We start from the raw sequence: 12,535 nt of genomic DNA, 5'->3' as shown, positions 1-12,535 counted from the left end.
CGTGTGAATTTAGTCGATTTAGAAGACGAACAGGCCACGGGATCGAAATAGACAGTATCACTTAAGTTTTAAAAATATCGTCTAAAGGTATCAAAAATTCGTCCGCTAGTCTTCGCAACATATAATACAACCTAATAAAACCATTGGGCACAAGTCGACCTTAAATATGCTATACCTACACTAAAAAACTAAATACAACACATTAAACATACACAAGAGGTATTGGGGCTCCACCAATCTCCGAAAAGCAGAAAGAAAGGTAATTATAGAATAGCATAGGAAAGATCGCTCAAAAGTAAAAAAACAAAAGAGAAGGAAACTAGTTTCATAGAGGGTTGGTGGCGGGGAAGTTGGGGGTGACTCTATAAAGGCTTTAAAAAAGAAAAACAGTTTAGAAATTTGAAAGAAAACAAGCATTGATCACCATATCACGCTGATGAGAGAAGAAAGATCAGCATCTCCATCATCTTACGCTTGTGCATTTGGTTGGAATGCTTTCGTCGTCGTTTTGAAGAAAGAATAGAAACTATAATCGTTAGTTTGGAAATATAGCTCACTGGTAGAATTGAGAGGTATCTGAGAAGACAACGAGCGTTTTTAGTTTGTAGGGCATGTGGGTAGAAATAAATAAGAAAAATATTAAATGAAAAAGAGTCGAGAGTCTGTTTAGGAAGAAAAGAAAGGTTGTTTGGGCGTTTAGGACCTTGGATGTATATTCCGTACCTCAGTTTCTGGTCGTCGACTGGTCGCCTCCATGTCTCGGCCTCTGTATCGAATTTCCATGGGATTTGGTATAGATCTCTCCTGCCGTTGCTCACACTCGATCCTCGTGTACTTGACCGCTTCTCGTGTGCTACTCCTCTCTTTCGGGTCCTGGGACGTTTTTGTATCAACCAAAGTAGGAAGCTGGCCGTCGAAATTACGAAAAACATCCAAAGTACGCACGTGTAAGGATTCAGGAAAGTGCAAGGTAAATGGAATTCTCGACTTATTTAATAATTTTTCAACAGTTACAGAACACTTCGGTTACATTAGGTTACATAAGTTACATAAATTTACCAAGAGTGAAGAATGAGGAATCGTCTACTAAAGAGAATTTTGAAATGTTTGCTGACTGTCTTATTATTCCAAATTGTGACTGTCTCATCATCCACAGAAAATGAAGATAAAAAATAAAATCGTTATTAAATCTTGATTTGTTTATATACTGAATATTAATAATATGAGGGAAATCCAATATATCTACAATAATGATCTTGCAGGGTACTTTTAATACTGATACTATGTGTATAATCAAGAAATGCATATTTATGCTTAATTTCATAGGAAAAGAATTATAAATACAAAAATTAGAAAAGTTAAACGAAAATGGACAAGAGAGTTTTATTTTCCTTTTAATTGTTCTTATTTACTGTTCTTTTGACATGAAATTTGCCACATACACGTCTTTTCCGATTATACAGATACTAACATTATAAGAAATATCAGGCGAATTCGTTATCAAATTATATTCCTACAACAACATATTTATAGACTGCGACAATAATTTTGGACATGAGTGTACCTTATATGAAATCACAATCACCGTTGTTTTTTCCATAATGGTATTTCGTTTTCAGTTGTGTATTTTTGGCATCAATGTATAATTCGAAGAGTATTATACTCACATTTACACGTTTTTAGAATCTTTTCTTGAGTACTTTTATGTGAAAACCTGAGATAAAGTGCAATGTTTGGGGTTAGTGCGCCATGAAATGATTTCACGGAACGATAAAAATTATCCTATTGTACGGAGGTTGGATTTTGTGATTTCAAAATGAACGTTCTAACATATACGTGTCACAGGAAGACTTGACGATTTCTCATTGTGTACTGATCAAGTTTATTCATTTTTCTTTACAGGGTCATCTTTTGTAGTTATTGGTGATATTAAAGTAAGAAAGAAACCAACAAAATGTCCACAGTACGTTCCTGTTAAATATTGTAAGTATTACTATGAAATATTAGTAATTTATAACTTGTCAAAATATACATATATAGTGTTTTCCTCTCTTGTATTTTGTTTCTGATCGGTAAATTTCAAAACGATTATTTTGATCAGATTATAATCTTGGTCTAATATAACAGTGTAGATCAAGACTTGATATGATAATGCTCGTATGCGTACATCACAATATGTAGCATCACAATTATATGTGGAAATACAATCCAAACATTGTTTCACTTCATCTCGTATAAAGGAAATAAACATCAATCTACTAATTAAAGCCACAGGGCACATATTCATTTCAGTTTTGTTTCTTTAATTGAATATTCGTCTGTGCAGGGATCATCGTCAGTACCAGTTTTTCTGTGTCACCGGATATATATAGCGGATCTATCTTCGGCACACGAGATTCGAGGTTCGTTTCCTGCTGGGAGAGCACTAAAATTTAATTTTAGTCATTCACTTTCATTAATCATCCGTCTCAATGTGCCTAAAGGACAGAACTGTCAATCGTTAAACTAATAATTTCCATTTTATTTTTTCTTTCACTTGTTAATTCGTGGTTTTAGCTGTCATGTACCCGTATGCTCAGAAATAATGCGCGTATACTGTATATCATTATTTTTCCCATTGATTCCAGTTTCTTTACGTTTATGGATATATTTAAATTATTAGTTAGTGGAGACAATAGAAAGCAAAGCAATACATCTATGGAGATATTTCCACGTATAAGCGAAGTAATACATCTATGGAGATATTTCCACGTATAAGCGAAAAAAAACATGCTCGGTTTTGTGTATCCTGGCAATCATACTTTCGAAAAAAAATTGTAGTTGCAGAGCACAATTCCGAAGAAAATTAGGTAATTTACAGTAAAGTAGTTGGACCAAAGAACTGGAAAGTGGAGTAAAATATTGATTTTTTTTAAAATTTTTAACCGAGTGTTTAGATTGTTTGCCAAATATAAATTAACTTTCGCAACCAGGATGCCGTACCCAAATACAGAAACAAAGAGGAAAACTCTTGTCCTGACTTTGGAAGTGACACGCGCCATGGATAGCAAAGGTAATGTATATTAAGAAAAGAGGAACAAACTTAAAGTTGTATCCTTGGTTCCGTGAGTAGAGTGGCGGACTACAAGCACGTAGCAGGATTTGGTAATGGGGGTCCGTGACATGAAATACAGTGGTTATCACCATTGTCTAAATCATTGTAAACTACTTTACTGGCAACATATATTAGTTCGTTTAGCCAGGATTTCGTAATGCGTGGGGCGTGACATGATGTACTGTGGTTATCACATGAGGGGCTCAATCAATCTTCTGGCAACATATATTGTTTTGTTAGGATAATAAAATGAAGATGTGTTGGTAAGTGTTTTAATAAACTATGAAGAAATATCGAGTAAAAGAATATAAAAAAGTATTGAAATAGATTATTTTTATTATTTTTCTTATCTTCGTTTAATGCCGTCAAAGATAGCTAGATCTCTTTCGGCAGTAAGGATATGCTATAAAAAGGATTGGTGTTGCCGCGAAATTGAAGATTTTTTTAACAAGTGTAACTGGAACCTACGTTAGCAGGCTTATATTATTGGTGATTGTGGGCATTTCATAACTTCTACCTGAGAGTTCTCTGATAAAACCGGATTAAAAAATCGCCATTTGTAGTACATAGCATTAGCATGGAGCTGGATGGAATTCGGAATGCTTCATTACAACAATAACCCCGTAACAATAATATCCATTTTTAACCTTACCCCCCTTCGTTTCCTCCACACAAAGCTCCTCGTAAGAAAGATTAACCAAATGCTTGCTGTAGCTCTTTATTTTTAACGCAGATTATTTTCCTTTTCTTTTTGTTTCATCTTTCCTTATTTTTCCATTTGTGGTTTCGAAGAGGATCTGGAGGCCCCGTTGGCTACGTGCCTGACATACTAGTTCTTACACTATTTTACACCGGATCAAATCCCATCCCATCGCATGTTCATAAGAACCGAAACAATATGATAAGGAAGTACTTTACTGATATTTTCCTTTAATCGACGTATTTATTCAGGATTAGAGTACTATTGGTTACAGCGATTGTTTTCTGTTTATGGTCTTGTATTCTTACTTCTCCCCATTTTTGCACAGCAGATCAAATGGGGAGGGGAGGAGTAAGCATACGAGACCATAAACCGAAAACAATCGCTGTAACCAATAGTGCTCTAATCGTGAGAGAGAGAGAGGGAAAACTGTCTTAGGAAACAGAGAAATAAACCGTACAATGGTGACTCAGGAGATTTTTACTGGATACAAGTGACAAGTAAGAGGCCTAGACAGCATTCGAATTCAAGGTAGTGGTAGCTAGCACTACGAATATCTTGGAAACGAATTATCCGAGATAGATAGTTATCAAAAAGTATTGGAAAGACCTTAATACTGCAGTTAATCGACAATTGTTGATAATGATATGTATGCGTTTCATATATAAATAATAACCCTCACCACTACACTCATGTGATCACAGTTCTCATTCTTGATATCTGAGCATTTGGGATTAAGAAATCAACGCTTATAACTTGTTCTGAGAGATCATATGTTGAACTTTGTAGCTATAAGAATTTCTGAAAACAAAGGTAGTTAAACTGTACTCGACTGCTCCTGAATATAACTCGGTAAAATTTACTGTTACATCTGGGTATAACAAACGGTTCTGCGAATTCGAAGTATTTTAACTACGGTTCGCTAGAACCGATGCGAACTGGCTAAATAGCACTACAGTTTCTGATTTGTGTGAGTGAGGTAGGGAAAAAAAATACGCGACACGCAGCCTTTCCAATCTGAGCGCCAAACATGACCTGCTACAGGGAATGAAATAAAAAAGCTTGTTGTCATAAAGAAAAGCCGATGTCAAGTTATTGTTCTTGTTTTTCTCTTGTTTTCTTTCTTCTTCTTCTTCTTTTTTGCTCTTAAGGATACTGAGTTTTTTTAATGACAGCTATACCGACATGTGCAAGGAATAAAGAGTGCTTTCTTTGAACAAAAATAAATTATCTAGATTCAGGTGCGTGGAATACGAATACTTAAAAAGGATAGGATGTGTATGAACGATAATAATCATACGTTCTTCTGAAATATACAATATCGTGAAAAACAGATATTAAAATAATACAACAAACAGGCTTAAGCTTTTTTCTAGCATGACAGCACATTAAACATAACTCATTAAATTTTTCGGATTACAGATTATCATCTTACGTGTTGTGTAGGCATATTTATTTTCATATTCGAGCGACGAAAAAAGAAAAGGTAGTAATAGTAATAAAAATCAAATTCGATATTTCAATGAATTCAAGTTTCGTGGCCCTTACATATCGAAAAAATTATCTTTCGATATCATTTCATCTGTTAGTCTGTCGGTTCGTCACACTTTTACGTGCGCTCAACTAGAGACTGTACCATTCAACGTATCTGGACCAAATTCTAGACAAGATTTTTTAATATTCTATTGTTTCGAATTTTCCTCCGACATCTGAAAATAAGGGTAGTTTACTGAAATATGAAAATTTAAAATAATTAAATTAACCTAAAGAGCTGTAACGATTTTATTTTTATAAATAAATATTTTTTAACTACTCTACACCATAGTACGAATCATTGCTCTCAAAAAATACAAAAGATATAAATAATTTACTGTATGCGATGAGTCCGTGGAACGTGGGTTCCTGTCACTACGGCATGGCGTGTCCTCAGGTTGCGGATCGAGGAGAAGGCCACTAGATATAGAGGTTAGCTGCGAATATACTGAATAAGCTGTCGCAGACAGACGACTAGGAGTGGTCCTCCAGCTTGGGGTTTGGGTAAGGCTAACAACCTCATCCTGTAAAAAAAGGCACTTGTCCAGAAATATTCACAAAAGCCTCGGACAAGGGCTGATAACTTGGCACGATCTCAGCAAAAAGAAAGGCTATCAACCTCGTGCGTATATATTAAAGAAAGCTGACGGTACAGTTCTCACTGATACGGATAGCATCTTAAATAGATGGAAAGATTTATTTGACGATTTGCTGAACACGCAGCCAAAAACTAATGTGCGTGGAGAAAAAGACACACACACCGCAGAACCGTATATTCCAGAACCAAACCGAATAGAGGTAGAAACCGCTATAAAGAAATTAAAGAAACCCTAATTTCCGGGTGTAGATGAAATTCCGGCTAAGTTAATTTTAGCTGGAGGCGAAAAATTGTGGAACAAGATACAGAAATTCATTCTCCTTATCTGGAACAAGGAAGAATTGCCGCAAGAGTGGAAAGAATCAATCATTGTTTCAATTCACAAGAAAGGCGACAAAACTGACTGTAATAATTATCGAGGCATTTCTCTTTTGCCAACATCTTATAAAATCCTTTCAAATATTCTATTAGCAAGACTGACCCCATACGCAGATGAAATTATTGGAGATTATCAGTGCGGATTTAGACGAAATTGATCAACTATCGACCAAATATTTACCATTCGCCAAATACTCGAAAAAAAAGTGGGAATACAATATCCCGGTACATCAATTATTTATTTATTTTAGAAAGGCGTACGACTTGGTTAGGAGAGAAACATTATACAACGTTCTTACAGAACTTGGAATACCGAGAAAGCTAATTAAATTAATTAAGATATGTTTAAATGAATCCCAAAGTAAAGTCCGGGTACGAAAATTTTTGTCTACGAGCTTTCACAAAATGGCCTGAAACAAAGATATGCGTTGTCGCCATTATTATTTAACTTTGTGCTGGAATACGCCATAAGGAAAATCAAAGATAGCAACCAGGGCCTAGAGTTGAGCGGCATTCACCAGGTTATGGCATATGCTGATGATGTAAATTTAATAGGGGATGATAGGAGAACAGTAGAAATAAATGCAGAGATCTTATTAAACGCTTGCAGGGACATGGGTTTAGAAGTAAATGCAGAGAAAACTAAATACATGGAAGTGCATCGGGACTGTAATACGTTAAATTGTGGATGCGTTAAAATATGAAATAATACTTTTGATGAAGTGGATACTTTCAAATATCTAGGATCAATATTAACAGAGGAAAATCATATTCACGAAGAAATTAAATGTCGATTAAAAGCAGGGAATTCGTGTTACTATTCGGTTCAAAATCTCTTGTCGTCGCGAATTCTGTCGAGAAATTTGAAACTTAAAATATACAAAACGATAATCGTGCCTGTTGTTCTGTATTGTTGCGAAACATGGTCACTTACTCTGAGGGAAGAACATAGACTGAAAGTATTTGAGAACAAGATCCTTAGACGAATATTCGGACCCAAGAGGAACGGGAATGGAGAATGGCGGAAACTTCATAACGAGGAACTACATAATTTATACGGTTTACCCAATATTGTTAGGGTCGTCAAGTCTAGGAGACTTAGGTGGGCAGGTCATGTAGCTAGAATGGAAGAAAGTAGAAAGCTTTCAAAGTCTTCACTGGAAGACCAATCGGAAAAAGACCATTAGGGAGACCTAGGCGCAGATGGGAGGACAATATTAAGATGGATCTCGCACAGATAGAAATACAAAGTAGAAACTGGATCCAATTGGCTAAGGATAGAAGTCAGTAGAGAGCTTTTGTGAACGCGGCATTGAACCTCCGGGTTCCATAGGCCATAGAGTTAGTTAGTTAGTTAAGCGATGAGTTCTTTTCTCAAAATCTTCTCCATCACGTTTAATAAAAAATATGTCATTAATAAGCTAACATTATGGCATAACTCATTTACCATGTAAACACTAAGAAGGGGTAGTTTACTCTTAGGGTGAGTTTTACCCCAACGATTTGCCCATTGACGCCTCAGGCAATCCCGTTCCTATTTTGTAAAGAAATGTTTCATTAATAACCTAACAATACTGCATAACTCGTCTGTCCCAAAAAAATCCAGGAGTGGTTTTCTAAAGTTGTGAATTTTCTCAGAAATAAGTGAGACGAATTTGTTCATATTTCAGTAGTAACCTTACAATATGGCATAACACGCTTGTCAGTAAAAATCCATAGGAGGTAGTTTACTTTGAGAGTGAAATTTCTCCCGACGATTTGCTTAAAAATGACTCGAGCTACGTGGTCCATATTTCGTATATAAATATTTCATAAATACGATATGGGATGAATCGTTTATCCTCAAAATTATAGATACAGTAGTTTACTTTTGAGGTGAGATTTTGCCGATGATCTTCACAGAAACAACTCAGGAGATGATACTAGTAGTAGTGGCCCGCGTATATGCAGCCGAGTCAGCAAAAAATTAATGATGTCTTAGGTTAAAGGTCAATGACCTTGGCCCGGGGTCAATGATCTAGGGGTACTTAGGACTACCCCTTCTAGATTTTAGCAGGGGTACCTTGGCCCACCCCCTAAATTTTAGCAGGGGTACATAGGATCACCACTTCTAAATTTTGGAAATTGCCAAATCTAAAAATTTGGTGTGGTATCATAAAACCATGGCACCTTTATCTATCAGTATTGGGGGTCTATCTCGTTCCCTTTTATGGGTAAAAAATTGCCAAAAAGTCAAATGTCGGGGGTTTTTCACCTAATTTATCCCCTTTGATGAGGTTTAATTACGCTATATGGTTATATGGGCGTATACAGGGGTCCATTCCCTTTCATAACATATGGGTATATTGATGCAACCCTTTAAATTTGTAGGAAGGGTACATGGATTCACACCTTCAGTTTTGGAAATTGTCCAATTTAAGCATTCGGTATCATAGCACAGGACCTCAATATGTATCATGATAAATTTGGATCGTCCACCTCGTTCTATTTTAGCGGTACAAAGTTGCCAAAATATAAACATAAGCGATACGTTGTACCACTTGTCTCGTTTTGGCCCAATTGATTCCCTTTGATGAGGTCCTATTACCTTATATGCTTATATGGTCATGTATAGGGGTCCATTCCCTATCATAAAACGTAGCTACCTTAGTGCACCCTTCAAATTTTAGGAAGGGTACATTGACTCACACCTTCAATTTTGGAAATTATTTAATGTAAGCATTTGGTATAATAGTACTGGACCATAATAAGTATCACTATTAATTTAGGTGGTTCATCTCATTCCCTTTCATGGGTAAAAAATTGCCAAAATATAAACGTAAGCAATACGTTGTACCACGTGTTCGGTTTTTGATCCAATTTATCCCCTTTGATGAGGTCCTATTACCTTATATGGTTATATGGGCATGTATAGGGGTTTATTCTTTTACATAAGACATAGGCACATTGATGCACCCTTATTGAAATTTGGGAGGGGTACCTTGGCTTAACCCATCAGTTTTGGAAATTGTCCAATTTAAGCATTTGGTATCATAGTACACGACCACAATATGTACCACTATCAAATTGGGTGTTCACATCGTTCCCTTTTATGGGTAAAGAACTATCAAAAATCAAATTTCGGAGGTTATTGACCCTCACCCCCTTTGATGAGGTTTTATTACCATATACTTTGGACATTGCCCTATTTAAACATGTAATATAGTACTATAGGACCGTAATATGTATCACCATAAATTTGGATGGTAGATTCCTTTCCTTTTATGGGTAAAAAATTTGCTAGAATATTCAATTTCGGAGATTATTCACACAATTTTTTTCTCTTTAATGAGGGCTTTATTATTTTATATGAACATATGAATATGTTTAGAGGTCTATTTTCTCTTATAAGGCATGAGTATATTGATGCCTTCATCTTAAAATTTGGCAGAGGTGCATTGGACCACCCCTCAAAGTTTAGAAATTGACCAATTTGGCATAATAGTACCGGGCCCTAACAAATAACATTATAAATTCCGTTCTCTTTCATGGGTAAAGATTGTGAAAAATGTAAACGAACCCTTTGATAAGGATGAATGTGTACAGGGATTAATTTCCTTTATACTTTGATGATCACTTTTTAAAATCTGTCATATCAGTAATTGGAGATTATTTTTAAAATTAGGTGGTATCCCATTCTTTGGGTAAATCATTGTCAAATATTAGTATGATCACGTGGTCACCTATTGACCTATGATACGATTAGGAGTCCAGGACATTGGTACATTGATACGTTCCTCTTAAACTTTGTAGAATAATTTGAGAATTGTCTAAATGAAATTACGTCATTGGTCTTGGATATTCCCGCTTACGGGCCAAATATAAACGTAAGCAAAACGATGTACCACGTGGTAGGCCTTGATGAGGTAGTGTGCAGGGATTCATTTCCTTTGTTGTGGTACTTCTCAAGTTTGAGTACACACTTCTAGAAAACAGTTGGTTCTGCTAAGGTAAACAATTGACGGAGAATATTAACCTTATTAAACATATAATGATATGGTTAATTCTAAGACTTAGGTATATCGAGAGAGGTACGTAGGACCTTTCTTTAAATTTGGGAATTGTGAGAAAAAGAATTCTAGCATGAGGCGCGAAATTTGAAACAATACTTTGAACTTTAGCCACAGCTCATAGTCTAAGATCATTGATGGTGGTTCATTTGACCTTGAGCTTTAGGAATCTGATAGCTAAACATTGAATCTCATGACTCATAGTGTTCATGCTACAACACTGAAATTTAATCACAAGGTGATGTAATCTGACACTAGCAAAGTTATTGTTGATGCAATTTGATTGTATGATCACTATCTTTCGTGCAATCTGATTGGTTGTTGACTTTCAAATCTTTGTGATTGGTTGATCATTATCTTTCATGCAACCTGATTGCTTGATGATTTTCAAATCTTTGCTGCATTCAGTTTTAAATTTTATTTAACATTTATCGATTACTGTTCAAAAATCTTGGTTTTAACATTTTCTTTCAATATTTTGCGCTGATAAATATGACCAAAACCGTTTATTTGTTAATCCAATAGTTAAAAACGGGATAAAGTTTGACGGTTAACCATAAAACGTAAAATATTTGTTTGAAATTTTTTGATTTTTTCAATTTTTTTATTTTTTCTTGAATTTTTTTAATTTTTTCGCTTCAAAATTTTGTTTGAAAATTTTTTGAATTTTTTTTGTAATTTTTTCACTTTTCTAGTTTCAAAATTTTGTTTGAATTCTTTTTGAAATTTTTGTTCAGGTTATCAGGAACATATTTTTTTCTTTAGCATGGCACAAATACACTCCCTTTTCGAAAGCAAAATATAAAAATTGTTCATGTGGTGCACAACTTACGCTACTTGGAAATTATTTAAGGTTTACTCGGACGCAGAATAACGTCATGTCTGTGTCTTGCAATATTGTACCCCTCCCAACTTTCGACACTCTGAACAAAAATTTCTGGGTGCGCACCTGATTACAGTTTATACCTTAAGAATGTAACTACAAACTTCAGTTCATAAATAATACTAATACTAAGAAGGAGGAGGAAAAGCAACAATCGATATTGAATAGTGACTTTTGAATGGGTATTATATGCGTAATTGCTTCAGTTTAGCAGTTCAAGAGTTCGGCTTCTTTTTTTCTTTCCTTTCTGTTTTTTAGTGTACCTTAATAATTTGCTCTGAGAATCGTAACTGTTCAAACATTACTACAGTATGCTATAAATAAAATAATAACAATAAGACTCATTTATCACACATATACAAACAAGAAAAAAATTCCTACGTCAATAAGTGAATTACTTGAAAGAATACAAAAATAATTTACATTAGTGAAGCTATCAAATAAAAAAATCGCATACAGCGCAAGTCGAGAGGTCGCTATACTGCCCACTATCACATTGGTCCAGGTATTTTATTACATTCAGGCACAAGACCATAGACCCATATTTAAAAAAAAGTCGATAGGCGGACGAATATAGACACTATTAAACTTGTCGAATGCAAGCATCATTAAAATTGTTATGCGTAAATTGAGGTAAATTAATAACATTATTTTCATCCGGTGTAAAAATTCTGGGGAGGGCCAGCTTTGCTTCTAGGGTGAGCCGGCACCCCCTGAACCCTTTCTAGTTCCGCCTATGTCAATTCCTGATATATGCTTTTGCAATGTGGAAGTGGTGATGCCTTGAGTCGCTCTCTCTCGCTCGCTCGCTCACTCTCTATTTATACAGAATATAAAAGTGGAAGTATGTGTGTGTTTCAACATAATTCTGATATATCTAGAGCAATTTTAACTATTTTTCTTACAGTCTGGAAAAGAGTACTGTCGGGATACATATCAAAAATGCTAGAAACGGGTCCAAATTAGTATCGAATCCATAGTTTCGTGGTCGCTTAGATGAATAGTTCTACTTTCAATTCAAGTCCAATTAAGCTCCCGTTAGCACCCAGGATGGTTACGTAGCGACATAAAAATATCGACGTCAACCGATATTAGAATCGAATCGTAAGTTTTCAGCGCCGCTAACAGTGGCGCATTTCCCATTAGTCCACATTAGTCCACATTTCACATTAGTCCCATTGCCTAGAGGGCAACATATTTGCAGCGTGCGAACTTTAAAACTTGAATAATATTTTAATTTTTTCCTTATGAAAAAAGTTAAAAATCAAGAGCAAATATACTATTTCATGAACAATCCTCT

General features: G+C 35.3%; 1 protein-coding gene across 3 annotated transcripts in view; it reads left to right on the top strand.

The window, feature by feature from the left end:
• c12.2 (von Willebrand factor A domain-containing protein c12.2) overlaps positions 1-12,535 on the top strand; it is a 1,756,568-nt gene that overhangs the window by 314,785 nt on the left and 1,429,248 nt on the right. For all 3 annotated transcript variants that reach the window (XM_081733805.1, XM_081733806.1, XM_081733807.1), the window contains exon 3: positions 1,903-1,983. In XM_081733805.1, the coding sequence (XP_081589931.1) occupies positions 1,903-1,983 (81 nt within the window). The remainder of the gene's footprint in view (positions 1-1,902; positions 1,984-12,535) is intronic.

This window comes from Thermobia domestica, chromosome 12, assembly GCF_964235325.1.
Source record: "Thermobia domestica chromosome 12, izTheDome1.hap1.1, whole genome shotgun sequence".
Classification (NCBI taxonomy): domain Eukaryota; kingdom Metazoa; phylum Arthropoda; class Insecta; order Zygentoma; family Lepismatidae; genus Thermobia; species Thermobia domestica.
The sequence above is the reverse complement of the archived record's forward strand: the minus strand, read 5'-3'. Positions and strand labels throughout refer to the sequence as shown.